The 20,840-nt window shown below is 61.2% G+C and overlaps 9 protein-coding genes across 9 annotated transcripts; 5 read left to right on the forward strand and 4 right to left on the reverse strand.

The window, feature by feature from the left end:
- Positions 1–670: 670 nt before the first annotated feature.
- Positions 671–2,385, forward strand: COLE_07277 (uncharacterized protein; the record flags this gene model as incomplete). The annotated part of the gene is made up of 6 exons (XM_018421977.2): positions 671–725; positions 761–873; positions 913–1,349; positions 1,386–1,712; positions 1,748–1,916; positions 1,954–2,385. The coding sequence occupies 6 exons, from the start codon at positions 671–673 to the stop codon at positions 2,383–2,385; spliced, it is 1,533 nt and encodes a 510-aa protein (XP_018282270.1).
- A 311-nt stretch (positions 2,386–2,696) lies between these two features.
- Positions 2,697–4,772, forward strand: COLE_07278 (uncharacterized protein; the record flags this gene model as incomplete). The annotated part of the gene is made up of 2 exons (XM_018421976.2): positions 2,697–2,903; positions 3,084–4,772. 2 exons carry the CDS (start codon positions 2,697–2,699, stop codon positions 4,770–4,772), a joined length of 1,896 nt encoding a protein of 631 aa, XP_018282269.1.
- Positions 4,773–5,029: 257 nt separating this feature from the next.
- COLE_07279 (uncharacterized protein) lies at positions 5,030–6,139 on the reverse strand (the record flags this gene model as incomplete). The annotated part of the gene is made up of 3 exons (XM_018421975.2): positions 5,030–5,055; positions 5,166–5,646; positions 5,678–6,139. The coding sequence occupies 3 exons, from the start codon at positions 6,137–6,139 to the stop codon at positions 5,030–5,032; spliced, it is 969 nt and encodes a 322-aa protein (XP_018282268.1).
- A 1,408-nt stretch (positions 6,140–7,547) lies between these two features.
- On the reverse strand, positions 7,548–8,015 carry COLE_07280 (uncharacterized protein; the record flags this gene model as incomplete). Its single annotated transcript, XM_018419347.2, has 1 exon — positions 7,548–8,015. The coding sequence occupies one exon, from the start codon at positions 8,013–8,015 to the stop codon at positions 7,548–7,550; it is 468 nt and encodes a 155-aa protein (XP_018282266.1).
- A 3,831-nt stretch (positions 8,016–11,846) lies between these two features.
- COLE_07281 (uncharacterized protein) lies at positions 11,847–14,054 on the forward strand (the record flags this gene model as incomplete). The annotated part of the gene is made up of 4 exons (XM_018420172.1): positions 11,847–12,314; positions 12,352–13,375; positions 13,409–13,900; positions 13,936–14,054. The coding sequence occupies 4 exons, from the start codon at positions 11,847–11,849 to the stop codon at positions 14,052–14,054; spliced, it is 2,103 nt and encodes a 700-aa protein (XP_018282265.1).
- Positions 14,055–14,317: 263 nt separating this feature from the next.
- Positions 14,318–15,415, forward strand: COLE_07282 (uncharacterized protein; the record flags this gene model as incomplete). The annotated part of the gene is made up of 3 exons (XM_018420091.3): positions 14,318–14,845; positions 14,967–15,166; positions 15,199–15,415. The coding sequence occupies 3 exons, from the start codon at positions 14,318–14,320 to the stop codon at positions 15,413–15,415; spliced, it is 945 nt and encodes a 314-aa protein (XP_018282264.2).
- Positions 15,416–15,501: 86 nt separating this feature from the next.
- Positions 15,502–16,184, reverse strand: COLE_07283 (uncharacterized protein; the record flags this gene model as incomplete). The annotated part of the gene is made up of 3 exons (XM_018421974.2): positions 15,502–15,696; positions 15,817–15,940; positions 15,997–16,184. The coding sequence occupies 3 exons, from the start codon at positions 16,182–16,184 to the stop codon at positions 15,502–15,504; spliced, it is 507 nt and encodes a 168-aa protein (XP_018282263.1).
- A 309-nt stretch (positions 16,185–16,493) lies between these two features.
- Positions 16,494–17,446, reverse strand: COLE_07284 (uncharacterized protein; the record flags this gene model as incomplete). Its single annotated transcript, XM_018421129.2, has 5 exons — positions 16,494–16,934; positions 17,022–17,107; positions 17,144–17,225; positions 17,261–17,311; positions 17,354–17,446. 5 exons carry the CDS (start codon positions 17,444–17,446, stop codon positions 16,494–16,496), a joined length of 753 nt encoding a protein of 250 aa, XP_018282262.1.
- A 279-nt stretch (positions 17,447–17,725) lies between these two features.
- Positions 17,726–19,936, forward strand: COLE_07285 (uncharacterized protein; the record flags this gene model as incomplete). The annotated part of the gene is made up of 3 exons (XM_018419345.2): positions 17,726–17,957; positions 18,014–18,104; positions 18,136–19,936. 3 exons carry the CDS (start codon positions 17,726–17,728, stop codon positions 19,934–19,936), a joined length of 2,124 nt encoding a protein of 707 aa, XP_018282261.2.
- Between the last annotated feature and the right edge of the window lie 904 nt (positions 19,937–20,840).

The raw sequence follows: 20,840 nt of genomic DNA on the forward strand, positions 1-20,840 counted from the left end.
AGTCAGCTGGGTGCAGTGACGCACTGAAACCACATCGGATCCGAAGGCCGCCCTCACTTCGGCGCTTGCATCGCTCGTGCTCTGCTCTCTCGCGCGCAATCTAGATCCCGTCGTCACTCTTTCATCCCTCCACGCCATCAGTCTGTTCTCTGGAGATTCCTCGAGCTCTTCATTCTCATCTCTCCTTCCCAATACTCCTGCTTGTACTATCCCAACACTCAGATATTCCCTCCCTTCCGCTTCAATTGCGTCTTGGCAGCCACACACACTCCTCTCACCTGACTCATCTTTGCCACTCGCACTCGCGTGAGCGAGGTCGCCAAAGTGCCCCTTTCAACCCCTTCTCCCACTGCCACACCGCCTCCCCAGCTCAAACGCGCGCGCTATTCATCGCAAGACTTGACTGGGTCCAAGCGCGTACGCACTGCGCTCCCTGAAGACACACACGTCGCTGCCGCCGCCGCAAACACTCCGGCAACCATGTCTTCTGACGGTGATGACTACATGTATGACGATGCCGACGAGTTTGACGAGTTTGAGGACCACGGTGAGTCCTTCTCATCTTGAACGGACGAGCTGGCCCCGGTGGTGACCAGTGCCGCACCGCGAAAGCGGGGGCGGTGGAGGTGATGTCAACTCACATCTCCATCGACGGAACTGACACACAGAAATGGACTCTGAGTCTGAGCCGGACGTGTTCGATGCCGTGAGCCCATCGACTGAGGGTGAGCTGGAAGCGAGGCATCTACGCTTACGATAGATGGGTCGTCACGGAAACCATACGACGTCGCGTACAAGGTGCTCTCCCCGGAGGAGATCACTGCGATGCAGAACAAGCAGGTCAAGAAGGTGCAGACTTTGCTTGAAGTGCCCGTGAGTCCTCCATACCCACAAAGATCTAGCTGACGATAGGCTTCATCAGCGGCCATCCTCCTCAGACACTATGCATGGAACTCGGAGAGACTGCAAGAGGAGTTCTGGAGCGACCCCGCTGCATCATTTGCCGCCGCCGGACTCTCACCGCCTTCCTCCCCAACCACTTCGACCGCCTCCCTCCCCATGACATCTCCACTCAAGAGTCGTAACCCCTTCCGGCCAAAGAGCAAGAAGGCTTTGCCCTTCGACTGTCCTATCTGCTGCAACGACTATCCCGCTGAAGAGTTTGACACACAAACGTTCGCATTAGGCTGCAAGCATCGCTTCTGCCGTGACTGCTGGAAGGAGTACCTCACCGGAAAGATCAAGACCGAGGGCGAGAGTGCTCGCGTGCAGTGCATGGAGAGCGGTTGCAATCGTGTTGTGGTGCAGGAGGCGGTCGAGGAACTGGTGGAGCCAGCAGTGGTCCAAAGGTAGGCTAGTTGATTAGCGCCCCTCGCTAATAGCAGGTATCGCGAGCTAGTTCAGTCGGCATACGTCCAGGATTCCCCGAATCTGCGCTGGTGCCCTCATCCTGGGTGCCAGTTCGCTATCGAGTGCTCGCAGGCTCCTCCACGCATGCTGAATCAAATAGTCCCTACCGTCACCTGCAAGTGTGGTAATGACCTCTGCTTCGGATGCGGGTATCAAGCCGATCACCGCCCAGTTCTCTGCAAGATCGTCAAGGCATGGGAGAAGAAGTGTGCCGACGACTCGGAGACGGCCAACTGGCTCAACGCCAACACCAAGGAGTGTCCAAAATGCCAGTCGACTATTGAGAAGAACGGTGGCTGCAAGTGAGTTTGTTCCGCCCCGTATTGACTGACACCAGTCATATGACCTGCAAGAAGTGCCGCGGCGAATTCTGCTGGGTGTGCATGGGCCCATGGTCGGAACACGGCACTAGTTGGTATCAGTGCAACCGCTTCGACGAGAAGTCTGGGGCCGACGCTCGCGATGCACAGGCCAAGAGCCGCGCCAGTCTCGAGCGATACCTTCACGTGAGCTTGGATCAGGGTAGCCTCAAGCTGACTACAGTACTTTAATCGTTTCGCGAATCACGACCAGTCTGCTAAGCTGGACGCCGACTTCTACAAGAACACAGAGAAGAAGATGGAAATCATGCAGAACAACGGCAATCTTTCGTGGATCGAAGTCCAGTTTGCCAAAGAGGCTGTTGGAACGGTTGTCAAATCGCGCATATTGCTGAAGTGGTCCTACGCAATGGCCTACTACCTGAAGCGCAACAACATGACAGAGTTGTTCGAGGATAACCAGCGCGATCTCGAGCGCGCAGTTGAGAATCTCTCTCACCTCCTTGAGAGCAATATTGCCGAACAGGACATTGGCAAGATCCGTTTCAAGATCACCAACCAAGCCGCGTACGTCCAGAAGCGCCACGACATTTTGCTGGATGACACGCTCAAAGGGTATCTAGAGCAGCGGTGGCAGTTCACCATTGATATCTAGATTGATTGTACTAGAGACAACCATTGCTATCGCGCCAAATTTGGCCCATGGCGCAATATGTAGCTCACCATTGCATAGCAGCGCTAGCTGTCTGCGTCAGGGTGCTGCAGGCTACGGAAGATCCACCAAGCCCCACCAAGCCTCTACCCACGTTTTGTTTCAGATGCAGATCAGGCGACCAGACGCGACTGGCATTCCGGATAATATCTGACATCAGCCTCCACCAACCCTCCATTACCTCCACTTTTACGGCCAGACGTTCAACATTTCTCATCTGCCTTCCTGTTGATCACGCAACCTCATAGCGAGCGATGCGGGACCACACGACAGAGCTTCACGCCGCACGCAAGCTCATGGAGGAGCTCCGCCAGCACGTGAACGCCTTCGACCCCGCCCGTCTGGTCTTTCATCCGCCTGTTCTTGACAACTCGACTGGTACACTGTGGCACGGCGACGATACACAAGGGTTGAAGAAGTTTCTCGACATTATCGAGCAGCAGCATGCGCAACTGGAGGCGGTGAGTCCCGATCTTCTTCTTTTTCTGCCTGGAAGGTGAGAGGCCGCCGTCGGCGGGCCGGCGTCGGCCACTAATGTGTAGCACTCGCGCAGGTTGCCTTCCTCCATCATCCGCTGCTCTGTCTGCGCCTTGGGCGTACCGCTAGCCTGGAGGAAACTCATTACCTTTGGCTAATGATAGCTACTGGCCTCGGGTCTGCCAGTCCACCTCGATCCCTTCCCCGTCGTTCAAAGCCTCGCGACGCTGTGGAAATGTGTTGTCCTCGCCGAAGGCCCCGTCCCAGTCGTACGCATGTCCATCAAGCTTCCCGCCACGGTTCCAGTACGTGAAGGGTTCATCGACGTTGTCGCCCGCGGCGGCGCAGAGTGGATCCGCATCTACAGCAAGAAAGTGTCGGCGCTCCTCGCCGAGTTCCGGGAGCAAGATTCTTACCTGACCGACTCGGACGACGAGGGCGACTCTTCCCCCAGCGAGCCGCCATTACAGCCGAACAGCCTTACACGGATTGCGGACGACCTTCTTGCGCTGGCAGAATGCGTAGAGCGTATACCAGGCGCGCGGCCGCCGCAGATCACGCTCCGACTCTCACGAATCGAGGAGAACCCCGAGGGGGGCCACCCCGACCCGCGCGTCGGGCAGACACTTGACGTGATCCGCAAGCGCGGCGTTAACCTCGTCTATGGCGACTTCTCCGATATCCCTTTTGCGCGCCTCCCCACGGCCCTGTCTGCACCAGAAAGAGTGGCGCCGTCCAGGCGGCTTAACCTCGACCCGACCGCGCTCATGGGCCTCTGCTCTGACCTTCTACACCACCCCCTTCCTTCCTCACCAGACGAGGCACGGGCGCGCTTTTACCGGCCCCCAGCCGTCGTCAAGAGCGCGGGACACGCGGGAGGCGGGCGCGGCAATTGGGCGGGCGCCGACGAAGATGATGCGGCGCAGAGCCAGAATTCGCGGGAGCTAGTGCGCGCTCTGCTGGAGGAGATGGAGGCGCCGCTAGTCGAGACGATCCGCGACACGCTCGACTCTGCGGGAACCGGTGAGCAGGTCGGGCTTTGGGCGACGCGTGAGGCCGTTCAATATCTGCAGGAAACGATTAGCTGCGGCGAAGTTATTGGGGAAGGGCTCGAACAGCGTCGCATGCGCCGCCTCACGGGCCTCGAGGAGGGCGACTTTTGGGAAAGAAGCAGGTATGCGGGCAAAGCGGGCTGTCTCACGCACATGAGCCTGAACATTTTCAGCGAGGACGGGGGCATGAATGCTCTGGCCAAGGAAGTCGAGGAAGTCGGCCTACGCGGCGTTGCGCGCCGCCTTGAAGGCCGCGCGTCCCTGGCGAAGGAAGCGCTCTGCGCCAACGGCATGACGTCCACCCACCTCTCGACGGCCGCGATATGCACCACCTTCGTGGCGGAGTACCTCGCCGTCCTCGCGGGCGGGATCAGCGCGGCGCCGGCGCTCCCCAGCGCCCTCAATCCCCGCCGCATCCCATCGCCCCGCGTCGCGCAGCTATCGACGCCTTTCACTGTTGTTGCGCTGCATTCTCTCGCGCGAGGTGCCGCCGAGGGCATGACGACGCTCAGCATGAGCCACGTCGTGTTCCGCGACTTGTTCGCCCAGCGGCGTTGGCGCGTCAGAGGCTGGGCGCAGGGCAACTACGAGCTGGAGCGGGAGAAGGAGCTCGCGCCCAGCGCGCTCGAGACTCCGCACCCCGTCAACGCCGTCGTCTGGCTCCTGCCGTTCCGCTCGCTCGGGGAGGCGAAGCGTGTCAAGTTCGCCGCGGGCGACTACTCCTTTCCCCGCTTTGTGGAGCGCACGCTCAAGGATGGAGAACGTCTTTTGTCGGGCACAGTCACGCCGGAGTCCATGTAAAGTGTGTACGTCTCATGTTGCATAGTCTGTACCGTTACCAGTGAAACATGTATCCAACAGTCGTACTGCCGTGAGGCTGGCCCTTGCTACTGAAGCCCCCTTGTCGAAGGCTGTAAGTGTGGAGGTATGGCAGATGTCGCGCCCCCGTGACCAGGCACGGCTGTGGCGACTTTTCATAAGCCATAGGTGTCATCTGAAAGACGCTTGGAGCGTCCATGCCGTGATGTGGGTCGATCGAGGCGACGTAGAAGGCCTACTCAATCGTCCCAGCAGTTGAGTGGATCAGGGGTCAGCAACTGAGCATCAAACGACAAGCCATATCCTCCGCGGGCACCGAAAGCAGGGCTCCCCCCGGACGATTCGCTCGCGGACACTTGAATTACAGGCACTCACCAACATCGCTCTCGACCTCGCTCTTGACGTCAATCTCGATCTCGACTTCGGGCTCCAGCGCGGCCGGATGTCGCCGTGGACGCGGAGCCGTCGCGGGCCGCGCCAAAGCGGACGTGACCTCCGCGCGACGCGGGAGGGGCGACGAATGACGCCCGCGACTGCGCAGGACACGCGCCGTGCTCTCACTTGCAGCGGCGCGCGCTCCCGTCTCCTTGGGCGTAAAGTTGCCATCAACCACCTTCTTCTGTCTGAACGTCGTCGTCCCCGACGACCGCTGTGGTATTCCTCGCCCACCGTTGGCTCTTGGGAACAAGAGCCGCGCGGTCGGCGGGGCCGCGTCGTCCTCGTCGGTCACGCGGACGCGCTTGCGCGCCGGCATGGCGCGCGGCGAGGACGACGGCGAGGCGAGGGACGCGCGCGAGCTGGCGGCCACGGCTTCGTCGGAGGCAGCTGGCGCGGTTGGTGGAACGGTCGGCACGCGCTGCAGTCAGCCCCGAATGCGGAGGACTCACGCTACTTCCCGGCAGGGCGAGGGTGAAGCGGCCGCGCGGCGCGGGCTCGGCGGCCTCAGCTTCGGCTTCAGCCTCGGCTTCAGCGTCCTCGAACAAGCTGGTGGCTTGCGCGACGGCGGCCGCCAGGCGCTCGTACTTGCCTCTACATCGCGCGGCCTCGGCCTGTGCGCACCCAAGCCTGTGTTCTGTGCCTTTGAGCGTCTTCTCGAGCTGAGCCGCGCGCCGCGTCGCGCCCGCCAGCGCGTGTCTCGCGTTCTGCAGCCTCTTCTCTTGCGCCTCGTACTTGTCCTCGAGCTCGGCGAGCTTGCTCTCCGTCGTCCGCAGGACGGCGTTTTCGTCCTCCAGCTCGGCGATGCGCGCCTTCTGCTCCTTGTTCGTGCTCAGCACGCCCTTGTTCAAAAACCCGGAGAGCTCGAGTTCCTTCTGGAGCTTGGAGATTGTCGCTGCGGCGGCGCGGTCCATCGCGCGGCGAATGGCGGGTGATGGTGATGAGGAGATGGCAAGGGACGCGGGGCGCTATGTGGAGAGCGATGTAATTATCCCAGGCCGTCTTAATTACCACAGCGACGCGTTGCAAGATTGCAGGGAAGGCGTCTCGGGTCGCGCCACACTCCGTCGCTGTGATGCCAGTTGTCGCGTCTCCCGTAGCGGAGGAACTGAAGACCGGCGCTGGGAAGTCAATCTGCGTGTGCCGCAGTACCTCGCAGAGTGTGCTTTGCGGTCCAGGCGAGTGGAAGGAGTGAGCTGTTGTGGTGGATGGTAAGACAGTAAGAGTAACAGTCGAAAGTACATGACCAAATGACGCGAAGTCGGGCACCTCCACTTCTTTCAGGCACACATTCGCTCGAAACGCAATTCACAACATTGCCGCTCTTTACTTTGTCCACCATCGGATCCACCATGTCGGCCCGAGACGAGCCTCCACACTTTCGGAATCGCGAGCGTGATCGCGCGCGCAGCCGCTCGCCGCGGCGGGACAAGCGCGAGGAGCGGCGCGCTCCGGACAGGGGGTATGCTGCAGTGAAGCGCGAACCGGATGAGGGGTACGGGGTGCGCGAACGGGAAAAGGAGCGCTCGGCAGATCGGAAGCGCTACGACGACGACGCGGTAGGTACTTGTATGCGGCGGCCTGACGGCAGGGAGACAAGAGTCCACCAAAGCCGAATTTCGGCAACTCGGGGCTGCTGGCCAAAGAGAGCAACCAGGTCAAAGGCGTCGCGCTCAAGTACCACGAGCCGCCGGAGGCGCGGAAGCCGACACAGAACTGGCGGCTGTACGTGTTCAAGGGGGACGAGCAGGTCGGTGAGTTGCGCTATGCGTGTACACGAGCTGCGGGGGGAGCGCTGACCCAGACCTCATCCACGTGTATCGCCAAAGCTGCTTTCTTGTCGGGCGCGATGCGCTCGTCGCTGATGTCCACGTGCAGCACCCGAGCTGCAGCAAGCAGCACGCGGTGTTGCAGTTCCGCGGCGTGTCGCGGCGCAACAAGTACGGCGACGTCACGAGCGAGGTCAAGCCGTTCATCATAGACCTCGACAGCACCAACGGCACGTATGTGAACGGGGAGGAGGTGCCCAAGTCACGATACTATGAGCTCCGGGTGAACGACGGTGAGTGGAGGACGCAGAGCAAGCAGACAGGCGCGTGAGGTGTGCTTTTGCATCGCGCGGTGGACTTGTGACACCTCCGAGGTCGTGCAACGGCGCTTGCGATCGCGCCGGCAGCTACCCTTGCGCATCATCAGTAAAGCGCGAGGGCTTGGTGCTGACCGCAGTGTTGAAGTTCGGGACGTCGGCGCGTGAATACGTGCTTCTGCATGAGGACGCTGCCAAGTAGGATGCGATGGGATGTTTATGAATGGCGACACTGCCTAGCCCGTTGTCGAATGGTCCGGCAGTGCGTGATCTGATAACTTATCAGGAGACATACTGGAGGGATATGCTTTGATATAAGACAACTGAGAACAGCAAAAGCGGCGATGTGGCACGCGGACCAGCTGAGGTCCATCCTTGAGCACATGTGTTAGGCGATTGAGGACCACAACACCCCTGGCGTGCACGCAACCCCCGCGGATCGAACGCCAGATCATGAAACTAGTCGACGACGTCCTAACAGCAAAAAGCGTTTGAGGTCTTCTCCAGGTAACATACCATGGCTGAGGACTCTTGGTCCACCGGATGTTACCCAAGGAGCGAGCCCGTACGGCTTTATCTCCCAATCTTGATACGCTGCTCCCAAGGCGCGGTGTTCTCCCCTCCTTTAGGAGTGTGCCCTCCACTCCCCAGGATGCAGAGTACCAAGATGGGATCGAACGCTGGAGCATGGTCCTGCAGCACATCAATTAGTGGGAGTACTAACCGACGTGCTACACGTTCGAGGCGAAGGCTCTGCACATCAATGGGGTTTTGTGGGACGCCGAAGCATGCTAGCTGTAGATTAAGGCGGCCACACATTGGGACTGCTGTCGGTCGTTTTCGTATCATGAATGGTGCAACGCATCGGCGGATAGTGTGAGTGGTGGATGGGAGCACTTGTAGACTGACTGCCCCAGTCTCTCTCTAGATTTGCTGCCCCAGTCTGTGACTTATAATTCACGACGCTTATGATGTTTCCAACGCAAGTACCGATACTCCTATGCGTCCAATTCCGCCTGCAGCCACCCATATACACCCCTGCCACCCATGCGCATTTGGATTGCAGACCTTGCGGTGAGTGGTCCTGCCCCTTTCCAAGGTAGTGGGGCAGCTATTAAACATGGAAACGCGTGAGACGCGTCGCGCGCATGCCCTCCACCTGTTTTAATACATCCTCCCCTATTATTAACAATGCTGCGCTCATGGGCTGACAATTCCGGAACCAGACGGGCAGAGCTTATGCAGTGTGCGTTTCATGTTCCACCTCGTTCCTCCCTCCGCTGCCCCTGCGCTTCCTCCTCTGCAAACTCACTCCACATACATACGCGCACTCATCTTCATCCCCATTTGAATGCTTTTGTAAGCACATCGGCCAGTGTTGTGTCCACCATGAAAGACAACAGTCCACGATGCATGGATGTGAGCGTGATGTCAACATTTCGGAGGGATACAGGGCGCGTCATTTCTAGCGCCCCTGTCTTTCCCTCCGCTCTCGCGCTTTCGTACGCCCCCAGCTGCTGATCTTCTGCTTCCATGCCTTTGAGACAGGATTCGAGGCACAGGAGGGGCGCAGGGGAAAGGAGATGGGACACGCCATGTCCACACAGAAATCTCCTGCATCCCTGACTCGCCTTAAGCAACTTGTCATACTAATCCAGCACCTTCTGAGTATCAGCCCCTTGAATGGTAGGGCCAGCACCCCTGGTGTCCTGAGCGGCATCAACGCAAGAGGGCGGATGGAGTGGGCAACTGGGAGAGAAAGGAGATGCAACTTGTCCCTGAGGCCTGAGGGGGAGGAGTGGTTTTTGGGTGTGGATGCAACGCGAGCTAGGTCTACCCTTTCACATTCCCTGACAACCCTAGTACGGTGAAGAGATGTGTAAGGCTCTCACCGCACGGGGGTGGGAGGTGTCAGGTGTCAGGCTCTCTCTCCTCTGCACGCGTTGTCGCAACCCTCTCAACTGGATCCACTTCTCCTTGACATTGTTCAGCTCATCTCTCTCTCATCTCTCTTCATCACTACTCATCAACATCACTCCCTCCCCCACCTCTCACGCCATCTCCCCATTTCGTCTACCCCCCTCATCCCGACTCTGCGGTTTCAACTTTCCTCCAGCTGGCCTGCGCAAGTGCGCCATCACACGTCCCAGCCCCTCCCTCTTAAAGCCCCACCCCCAGTCGGCCAGGAGGCCTGAGCGTTCATCCCGAGTGCCGCCATCTTGCACCAAGCATCAACCTCTTGGCTCCACGCATCCAGCTCCAATCTAGCTCAGCAGCCGCAACGCAACACGCGCGCGCGCGCACACCGTGCTCAAGTATCCAGCAGCCCCCAGCTGATCGGAACACGCGTGCACCCCCCGCCCCGATCATCTCCTTACTCACCGTCCACTCCACTCGAATTCCACCCTCCCAAGCCCCCCTCCCGCCCACGACGCACGCACCTCCTCGCTCATAACTCTCCCATTACTCTACTTCTCCTCTATCATCCTCATCAACCTCCCCTCTCCCCATTGCCCTTCCACTCACCGGCCCCCGCACCGCGTGTTCGACGCTAGCACCCCTCCTCCATCATCTCTTCCTCCCCGGCCTTACCGCGTCTGTCGTCTGTCGGCTGGATTCCGGCTCACCTCCACAACTCTCATCTTTCGACATCTCACGTCCGGCTTCCAACCCACTCACTCATCGAATTCTTTACCCCCTCCCACGCGTTAGTCCGCCATGACGGCTGTCGAAGCGCATCTCGGTGGTCTTACCACGCCACACGGCGAGGCCCATTTGCGCCCTGACCCCGGGTCTGTCAATGGCAGCAACCCTTCCAGCCCGGGAAGAGAGGGCGCCGATGGCCTGTCTTCCATGCCATCAATGAACGACCTTGAGCCCAAATGCGGTGGTTGTAAAAAGACCATTGACCAGGAGAATGGCGGGGTCGTAGTGGCTTTTGGGTGAGTCGGTGCAAAGCGCCAAAGGTTCAAGGCGTCGAATGTAGAAGGCACAGCGACGCGACAGGAGGCTGACATCAAGGGCGTCGCTATGGCATGTCGACTGCTTCAAGTGCGCCAAGTGCCAGGAAAAGGTCTCGGCCGACACCAATCTCCTCCTTCTGTCAGACGGCAGCCCCGTGTGTGGCAAGTGCTCCTACCAGGTGAGTGAGGACGGGTTGTCGCTGTTGGCCTGGCGTCGGCAGACACGTGTGCTCACGTTTTCCTGCAGTGTTTTGTGTGCAAGCAGGCCATCACAGAGGAGGCCATTATGACCGGTGACGAGTCATATCATGCCCATTGCTTTACGTGTCGCACTTGCAAGCAAAGAATAGAAGAGCTCGTGTTTGCAAAGACGACGCAGGGAATCTACTGCATGGTGAGCTAGGATCGTTGCCCCCAGATTCGCTCTGACACCCCCAGAACTGTCACAACGAGCGTGTCGCTCGCAGCCGTCGCCATGCCGAGGCCAAGCGCCAACGCGCGGCCCGAAAGGAGCGCGAAAAAGAAGAGGCTGAGGCGCGTCGTCGTGAGCGCGAGAGCAGCGGAATGCGTTCGAGCACGACATCAACATCGCTCAACCTTCTCACAACGGTCGCGTCAAATGTCAGTGGCGCGAGCGGCACGGTTTCACCTTCTTCCCCGCGTTATCCGGATGCCACGTCCCCGCGAAGTATCGCATCCCACATCGATGGCAACCAGGCTGGTACGAGCCCGCTGCCGCGCGCCCCGTCGCCGGCTCCCGGTGGCGCCCTCCGCAATCACAGTGTGCCAGCGTCTCCAGCAGGCCCCAGAGCACCGCGCGAGGCGCCCATGGCGCGGGCTGGCTCGCAGGATAGCAGAACACCGCGTTCTGGCAATGCCAGCCCCACGCCCGGATCCTCGTCCAACAAGACGTCGCCGATGGCCTTGTCGCAGTCTCAATCTGCTGGCAATATCTTGTCACAATCAACATCTCGCAGCCCTAATGGCGCGCGCTCCTCGAGCAGTGTGGGGCTGGGCGTTAGCGGTCTCAGTGTGCCCACTTCTAGGGCCGAGAAGCGCCGGTCAATCAACCCCGGATTGTCTTTCAACATGGACCAGGCCGCCTCTGCGTTCTCACTCGAACCTCGGGCACCATCCCCTCTACGTGCATCGTTTGGTGAGCCGCACCCGGAGGACTCGGCATTGTCACAAGATTCCAACGCTCCCACAACCGGGCCACCAACGCCAACTCCAACCTCCCAGGCCAGAATGCAGTCACCAGGGACCTCGCCTACGCTGGTGGCGACGCCCAAGCTGCTGCCTCAATCCCCTGCGGTTGCAGCGACTCCCGTCGAGAAGTCGCCCGACTTGTCAGACAAGTCTTCGCCCAAATCTGAGGCCACGTCGGGCACAAGGGCGCAGGTGACAACGGCAGAAACCACCCCCAAGTCGTCGGAGCCATCGCACGATGGACACAGGTCACCATCAGCGATCAAGCCCCCCATCTTGCCACCAGAACGCAAAGATTCACATGTCAGCACCAACGGGGACGCGTCACTTCCACGCATTGATGCGCCGAATCTTTTGCCAACAATGTCGTTCTCCTTGTCTGACCCCGACTTTGCGGTACTGCTCAACGAGATGGAAACTGCAGAGGGATCAAAGAGCTCGCCTCAGAAGTCGCGCGCGCCCGAGGCTACGTCGGATGCCGAGGATGCCGGCGGCGGTGTCACGTCGCGCGGCGCGAATATGAATCCGCAAGCGAGCTCTGCCAACGGCGAGGCCATTACACCCTCGGTCTCAAGGACATTGCTCTCGCCCAACGATCAGCCATCGCCAATCAGCACTCTCCGGCGCCGCGGCTCCAAGGAGTCTATCATGTCGGTGCGCATGGAGCCCGACTCATCGTTCCAGGCGCTCGCCGAGCTCCTCGCTGGCCTCAAGCCTGACGATGACAACAAGGTGTCTGTCAATTACTCGCTGCTCACAGAGGCTGTCCGCGAGCACAATGCGCTCAAGGAGGCGGCTGACACACTCAAGGCAAAGTACACGGGTGCAAAGGTAAGTTTGGATACCATCAGGAGTGCTGACCCGCCAGCGTTCCAGCCAGCAGTACAGCGACGGTCTCGTCATCGCCGGAGAGGAGTACGACAAGGAGAGCCAGCGCCGCCGCGAGCTCGAAACGGAGATTGCTCGTCTGCGGTCACAATTGCACGGCCAGAGCGCGCGCCTGTCCCTTATCTCCAGCGATGAGCGCCGCCAGGAGAGGCTGAACCGCCGGTCTCAAGACCTTGCGAGCAATCTGACTGGCCTCGAGCGTGACATTTCCAGACTGCGTGCTCAGCGCGACATTTCGCTCGCCGAGATCGAAGAGCTGCAGTCTAAGCGCGGCGAGATCGACTCTGAGGAGGCTACGTCCAAGGTCAGCCGCTCGCTCTCGCGCCGCCTTGACAAGATCAAGGAGGAGTACAGAGATGAGTTGGCCCCCCTGTCTGCGCAGAGGGAGGCTCTCCAGCGGGAAATTGCCGACCTCGAGGCCACCAAGGAGCAGTACATCGAGGAGGCCGCGTCGCTGCAGGCTAAGAACGATGAGATCAGCGAGCTCAACCAGCAGCTCATGCGCCAGAACGAGGCACTCTCCGACCGTCGGTCGCCAGCGGCCTTCCCGGCAATCGCCAAGGCCCGCGGACACCCATCAGGGTCTCCGTCCATGTCATCGTTGGCGACAGCACTCGAGGGTGTCCCAGAGGAATCAAAGGAGACTGCCCGAGTCATCAAGGTGTCAAAGCCGGAGCCGATCGAGGTCACGCCAGCGCGCCGCTTCAAGTGGATCGGCAAGGCGGCCAAGGCGGTGGACACTGACAAGCTTACTGTCAGCGGTGGCAGCGGCGGAGACAAGCGAAAGCTGCGTCCCGCCACCGAGGTCGGCACGCGGGAGCACCACTTCACACAGCACAGCACCATGCGCCTGGGTCGTTGTGACCTGTGTCAGGACAAGATGTGGGGCCTTCAGGAGGTCAAGTGCTCTGCGTGCGGTATCGTTTGCCACCAGAAGTGTGCTGAGAAGCTTCCCAAGTCGTGCACAGGCAAGGGTGCCAAGGTCGAGGACGAAGGCCCGCTGCGTGAGTCACAGCTTTGGACACCGCTGACGTTAGCTCCGAGCATGTTCGGCCGGGACCTCAGCGAGCAGGCCGCCGCGGACAACGCTGCAGTGCCTGTGATCGTCACCAAGTGCATCCGCGCAGTTGAGGCCAACGGTATGGAGTACGAGGGCATCTACCGAAAGACGGGCGGCAACGCGCAGTGCAAGCAGATCACGCAGCTCTTCGAGCGCGGCAAGTACGAGACGTTCGACCTGACCAACGCCGACGACTTTAACGACATTAGCGCGATCACTTCAGTGCTCAAAAACTACTTCCGCAATCTGCCTGACCCCGTGTTCACCCACAAGCTGCATGAGAGCTTCATTGCGGCAGCCAACATCCGCGGCGCCGACAACAAGAAGCAGGCACTGTGCGCGCTGCTGCAGGAGCTTCCCAAGGCGCACTACGACACGCTCAAGGTGCTAATGCTGCACCTCAACCGCGTGACGGCCAAGAACGAAGTCAACCTGATGACGAGCCAGAACATTGGTGTTGTGTTTGGGCGTAAGTTGCATGCCACTGGCAAAAGCTGACCCCAGCCACTCTCCTCCGCTCTTCCGACCCGAACCGCGAGTTTGGCGACATGGCGGGCAAAGCACTGAGCGTGCAGTGGATGGTCGAAAACGCCCCGTCCGTGTTCCTCGAGGAGCGCGAGTAGACCGCTTGATGCGGGCAAGTGTTGTACGCGCGGCCGGGCCGTGGCAAGTGTCTAGCATGGTGGTTAGTTGCTGCATATCGTGGCGTGTTATCATATGCATGTGTACAAGGACGGGTGGCGGCAGTGAGCAGATGGCGATCGTCATCTCCGTGTCCTCCGTGCGGATCCGATGCGACCAATGTCCGACCTCCACCCTGGAATCTGCACTGCACCTCCACCCGTCTACTCCAACATCCCGACTCGTCACTGACAAGTCCACCACGATGCTACGACCAACATCTCTGCTCCGCCCCATCGGCGCGCGAACCTTCACCCTCGCCTCCCACGCCTACCTCCCGCCAGGCCCGAAACCCGGCGCCTTCTCAGGGCCAGCACCAACGGCGGGGGCGGGCCCGAACGCGAGCGCGCCGCCCAACGCACCCGCCGGCATCCCCCACACGTCTGTCGCCGCTCCCCCCGCTGGTACCTCTTCTTCGCCCTCATCCTCCCCCTCCTCCCCCTCTCCATCCTCCTCTCCCTCTCCCTCTTCCTCTTCCTCTCCCCCCTCCCCCTCCCCAGCCTCCGCCGCCTTCGCCTCCGCCTCCGCCGCCGCCGCCTCCGCCTCCGCCGCCGCCGCCGCGCCCCGCAGCGCAACGACGGAATCCCCCGACCTCACGCCCGCCGAGCGCCGCCTCATCGAGGAAATCGTGCGCGTCGACCATGCCGGCGAACTCGGCGCGAACTGGATCTACCGCGGCCAGAAGTGGGCGTGCCAGATCCGGGGTGACCGCGCGACCGCCGCGCAAGTGGAGGTAAGTCATCATCTCTCAACTCTTCCCTCGTCTCTCGCCACTCTAGTGAAGTGGCGATGTTGCGTCGTGCAGCCGCACCCGCTCCGCTCCGCCTGCCGTGGGGGATTGCATCTGACACCAGGGAATGTGGGACAACGAGCGCCACCACCTCAACGTCCTGACGCGTGTGGCGGACCAGCACCGCGTGCGCCCCACCGCGCTGTATCCCGTCTGGCAGGGGCTCGCGTGGGGCCTCGGCGCGGCGACGGCGCTCATGGGCAAAGAGGCCGCGATGGCGTGCACCGAGGCGGTCGAGACGGTGATTGGGGAGCACTATGATGAGTGAGTAGAGACACGGCGTCGCTAACTCCCAGCCAGTTGCGCGCGCTCCGCCCCCTCCTGCAGAAGCCCGGCGCACACCCCTCCCTCCCCCTCCTCGCGAAGGTGCTCGAGGAGTTCCGGGACGACGAGCTCGAGCACCTCGACACGGCGGTGGAGGAGGGCGCCCTCAAGGCGCCGGGGCACAGCCTGCTGAGCGCGGTAGTTGGTGCCGCGTGCCGCGTCGGCATCGCGGTTGCGGAGAAGGTCTAGTACAATACATCAATGCATCTCCTACCTACAGTCCACTTTGCCTACGCTCTCCAAACCCCGCTCCGCCCCGCTCCGCCCCGCTCCACTCACTCAACCCAGCACCCGTTCTTCTTGTGCCAGCTCTCGATGCTCCCGCTCGCCGCCGGCCCGTAGTCGTCGTACACGTCGAACCCCTCCGGCGTGGGCACGTAAGCCGGGCACGACGAGCGGAGGATGACAAAGTGCTGCGCGGCGGGCTTGGGGAGCTGCGTGTCGATCGTCGATGCGAACGGGTAGATCCACTGGAGGGTGAGTGGGGGCGTTCGTCTCCCGCCTCGCTCGCTGTGCTCCGTCACGCCAGGCATCGACCCGCACCGCAGACCTCATCTCAGAGCTCATCCACCCTCCCCCAAGCTACGCACCTCAGGATACTCCGGGTGGTAGTTCCACAGCGCGGCGCTGCACACGGAGCAGAAGACGCGCTCGCTCGTCGCCGTCTTCTGCGGCGTGTCGTCGGCGCCGAACTCGAGCACGGGCTTGTATTTGCTGTCGTCAGGGGAGGTCGGGCGGGGTGAGAGGAGGGAAACGCAACCGCTACGCACACTAGTAGCTCTTCGCCGCGCACAAACTTGAGGCTTGCGGCGTTGCCCATGATGTTTACGCTGCCCATGTAGCCGCCGACTTTGCGGCAGATCGAGCACTGGCACAGCTGGTACGGCACCGGCGTGTGCGACTCGAGCGTGTACTTGACCTTGCGGCAGTGGCAGGAGCCTTCAAGGAGCATTGGCATGGCGGCGCGTGGTGAGTGGAGATGTGAGAGAGAAGCCAGGAAGACGAGAGGCTGGTGGTCTGAGATAGTGTTATCGAGGTTTAGCGATGGCAACCTCCACCGGAATGCCAACGTCATCGGTACGGGTCATCAATTGACTTGGTCACTGCCGTCTTCGCAGTCGCCGCCGCACATGACAGCTGTACATCTGTTATACACACATCATCTCTAATCCCGCACGCGCTTCTTGGCCCGCTCATCGAAAGACTCGACACTGCGCTGCGCAACGCTTCGTGAACTGCCATTAGCGTCGCTGACAGGCTCACGCACTTACCGCCGCGCTGTCTCGTCGCCAAACTCCTCGTCGACATCTATGGCGTCTGCACGCTCTTCTGCGAACCGCCCAAACGCCTTGCCACGCTTGATAGCCTCCTTGCGCACTTCAGCGTACGTTTTGTCTAGAGATGCCTGGAACAGCCCGTCGCGCTCTTTGTCGTCTTCGGCGCGCTTACGCGCTGCCGCAATCTGCTCGTCCAGCGCGGAGAGAAGCGATTCCACATTCCCACACCACGTCTCGAGACCAGCCTTAACGCTGGCTAGCTGCTCGGGACGCAGGTCCCGCCCTGTGACCGAGTCGACGTGCAAGACCTGCTCGTGGTGATGAATCTTGCCGGCTAGAAGTCCGGCGTAGATGGTGTCAATGATCAGCGCCTCCAGCTCGGGTGTATTCTCTGTCTGGAGGGCGGGCGTGAGCTCGGCATAGGGGAGGGACTGAGCGTTAGCTCGCGATTGACTGGGGAGAGTTGGAAGGAGGTCTGACAGCTCGGGTCGAGGTTAGGGTGAGGAGGACCAACGTACACGGATCTGAAGCGCAAGAGACAAGAGAGAGAGGTGCTTGAGCTTGACAATGTGAGAGGGAGAGAGTGGTGGGAAGGTGTCGGGCGCTGGAGTCAGCGGAGATGATGTGATAAAGGACTCACATGCATTGTAGTCGGCGAGGGTGCCATAAGCGAAGAGCTGGAGGAGGCGATAGCTCTTAGCGTGCGTTGGGTCGTGCTCTAACTGGTGTCAGTTCACAGCTCGGCGAGAGCGCTCACCTCCTTGATGCTCGGGACATCGAGTAGCTCGCCGAAGGTGTACACGCGGGGCTGTGGTCAGCTCCATTTCCGAGCAGCTCTCGGATAACGTACCGCAGCTGTAGCGTCGAGGATGACTTTGGCCGCGCCTGCCCCCTTTGTTCCGCGAGCGAGAATGAGAAAGGGCTCGAGGACGTGCTCGGCCATGGCGGCGACGGTGTAAGTGTGGAGTGATGGATGGTGAAGCGACGAGGGGAAGGAAGGCAGCCAGCTTGTGGATGAGGTGAACACCCCCGTCTCGACTCGCGTCATGCAATCGCAAACCACGTGGTGTTCCTATTCCGCCTCCACTGCCCCAGTCTAATAATCCGTTAAGCAGAATCTGCTCCCGCTATCACTGAACCGCTAATGCCCAGAGTGAATGCATGATGTTTGAGATGCGACGCGCACCCATCTCGATTCACAACACACTCTCCACCACCACCCATGGCCGCCGTCGAGCAACTCACAGTGCAGGAGAAGCTCCTTCTTGCACAGGCGGTGTACAAGGTCGGCGCGGCCGACTGGCCGACCGTCTCAAAGCTTCTAACAGAGCACCCATGCCACATCGGCCGCCCTCCCGAACTCTTCACCCCCGAGGCATGCGAAGCGAGCTATGTCGCGCTCATGACGGGCATAGAGATCAATGTACCCGCTCCAGATGCTGCGAGACCGCAGGGTGAGTGGGCCTCGCTCAAGACTCCGGATGGGCCGGGTGGCACGGCTGACGCGCAGCAAAGGTCCACCTTCAGCTCGCGCAGACGTTCTACTATGCGCGCATGCAGGAGCTCAAGGACCAGATCACGACATACGAGCAGCGATTCACGTACGTCATCAATTGGAGGCGCTGACAGAAGCGAATTGATGCACGAGGTCAACGCAATCAAGGCCGGCAAGCTGGACGACAAGATCCACGGAGAGATCCGCGCAGCTCTTGTCAAACGTTATGGTCGCAAAATGGTCGACAGCTGGGCACCACTGCCTGAGGACGTCGTCGCGGCTGTGGAGGCTGGACCCGACGGCGCCAAACAACCTGAGCCCACACCCGAGCCTGCCGAGACTTCGCTGGAGCATGCGGCTGAGCAGCCTGCCGAACAGAAGGAGTCGCACGCAGACGAGTCAGCGGACGCAGAAAGCACCGAGAAGCCTGTCGCTGTGGAGGCGCAAACGGTGGAGACTTCTCCTAACCGACCTGGAGAGCCCGCTGAAGGCTCCGCTGAGGAGCCCGCCGACGAGGAGCCCGCTACTGAGGATCCTGCCGTCGAGGAACCTGCTGTTGGAGAGCCTGCCGCCGAGGGTTCTGCCGCCGACACGCCTACCGTCGAGGAGGAGCCTGAGGTCCTGGAGGCTGACGCCGAACAGGATAAGCCGGAGGAGTCTGAGGAGCCTGAGGCCGAGGCCGAGGAGACGCTCGATGACACGCCCAAGGCTGAGGACGCGATGGACGTCGACGAAGAACCAGAGCCCGAGGCCAAGGTGACCCCCGCGGAGCCAGAGTCCGAGGTCAAGGAGACCACTGCGGAACCCGAGGCAGAGCCTGAGCCGCGCAAGGTCGCTGTTTCTCCTAAGAGGACCACCGTATCGCCACAAAAGGCCCCCCGTTCGAAGAAGGGCAGGAAGGGCAAGGCGGCGGCAGCTGAAAAGTTGACGAAGGAAGAAGCACAAGCCATGGATGTTGACAATGACGAGGAGGACGTGACGAAGGCCCCAGAGGAGGCGGAGCCAACAGCTGCTCAAGGATCTGCCGAGGAGGAGGCCCCCGAGGATGTACCCACCGAGAAGGCGTCGTCCGAACCTCCCGCCGAGGACAAGCCCTCTGAGGAGCCGGAAGTCGAGGCGGATGCTGAGGCGGATGCTGAGGCTGAGGCCGAGGCAGAGGCCGAGGCTGAGGTTGAGGCCGAACCCGAACCGGAGCCGGAGCCTCAGCCAAAGAAGCCCAAGTCCAAGGGCAAGAAAGGGAAAAAAGCCAAGGCAGAAGAGAAGGAGCCCACCCCGGAAGCCGAGGAAGAGGAGGCAGCCAAAGACGAGGCCGAAGCGTCCAAGCCCGCGACTCCCAAGGCCACGTCTCCCGTAAGCGAGACGTCGGAGCTGTCACCTGCATCCGACTTATCGCCGCTGCCTGCCGAAGCAGGGCCAGGCGATGCGTCGCCGTCTTCGCCAACCCCAGCAGCGACGCGGGGGCGCAAGCGCAAGGCGACGATACAGCGTGGTCCTCCCCCGAAGCGCGGGCGGGGCCGCAAAGCTGCCACCACCCCTGTCGCTGCCGAGTCTGAAGCCGAGGAGGAGAAGGAGAAGGAGGAGAAGGAGGAGGAGAAGGTGAAGGAAGAAGAGGAGGAGCCGCGGGGACGCCGCTCGTCGCGCCGCAAGGCGCCTCCGAGCTCGCCGCCCAAGCGCGGCGCGAGTGCTAGCAGTGCGACGCCGTCAGAGCGGCCGCGGCGCGGCGGGCGCCGCGCGAAGCGCGGTGCCTCTGAAGTCTCGGTGAAGGAGGAGAGCGAGGCGGAGGAGGAGAAAGAGGAGGACAAAGAAGAGGAGGAGGAGGAGCCCGAGGAGGAGCCCGAAGCCAAGCCGACGCGCGCGTCGACGCGCCGCAAAGTCGAGCCCCGCAAGCGGCGCAGTAAGTCTCCCCATCCCCTCCATGTGTATAAAGTACGGCATTGACACGGCTGACAGGTAGCCCCCCGGCCGCCCGCACGCGACTCAGCCGGCGCTGAGGAGAGCGAGAGCGCGAGCCCGAGCGTGCCGCCCAGCGGCGCGACGCGGGGGCAGAAGAACACGCAAAAGCTCATCCTCAGCCTCCTCGACACGATCCAGGAACACAAGTACGGGCCCGTGTTCCAGAACCCGGTCAAGAAGGTGAGTCTGCGTGGGACGCGACGCCGCTGACGCCAGTCCGTCGCGCCCGACTACTACGACGTCATCAAGCGCCCGATGGACCTCAAGAAGATCCGGGCGCGCATCAAGGACGGGAGCGTGAGCACGATCGACGAGTTTGAGCGCGACATCCGTCTCATGTTCGCCAATGCGGCCGTGTACAACCCCAAGGGGAGCCAGGTCGCCGAGTTTGCGCGCGAGATGCTCGCGGCTGCCGAGGGCCACATCGCGCACTGGAAGAGCATGGAGCACCACCTCAAACGGTAGAGCCGAAAAGCACTGGCCCGTGCGGTAGTTAACTGGATCGGGTGCGGATGCAGCTTTGCTTGGCCTTAATCGGATCTCGCGCATCGCGGTGACACGCTTTTCGACGGCTTCACATCATCTCTGCCGGCAGACCATGCGCTTGAGACGCGAGACGCGCACGGAGAGTCGCACATCCGCAATGCCACCGCGCAACCTCATAATTGATTAACAGCACATTGCTATTTTGAGTGCAGCCTTTGGCACTAGAATTGTTATGAGGAGCCCTTCGGCGGGGATAAGGCACCAGCTCGTCAGCAACAGAGACCGAACGTGAGGTGCACCAGCCACTACCGCGGATGAGGGCTCGGACACTGAACTGGCAACAGAATGAGTGGTGACGGCGATCCCCAGCGTGGACGATGCCCCTTTATTTCCCGGGGGCTTG

Source organism: Cutaneotrichosporon oleaginosum (assembly GCF_008065305.1).
Source record: "Cutaneotrichosporon oleaginosum strain ATCC 20508 chromosome Unknown ATCC20508_contig07, whole genome shotgun sequence".
Classification (NCBI taxonomy): Eukaryota; Fungi; Basidiomycota; class Tremellomycetes; order Trichosporonales; family Trichosporonaceae; genus Cutaneotrichosporon; species Cutaneotrichosporon oleaginosum.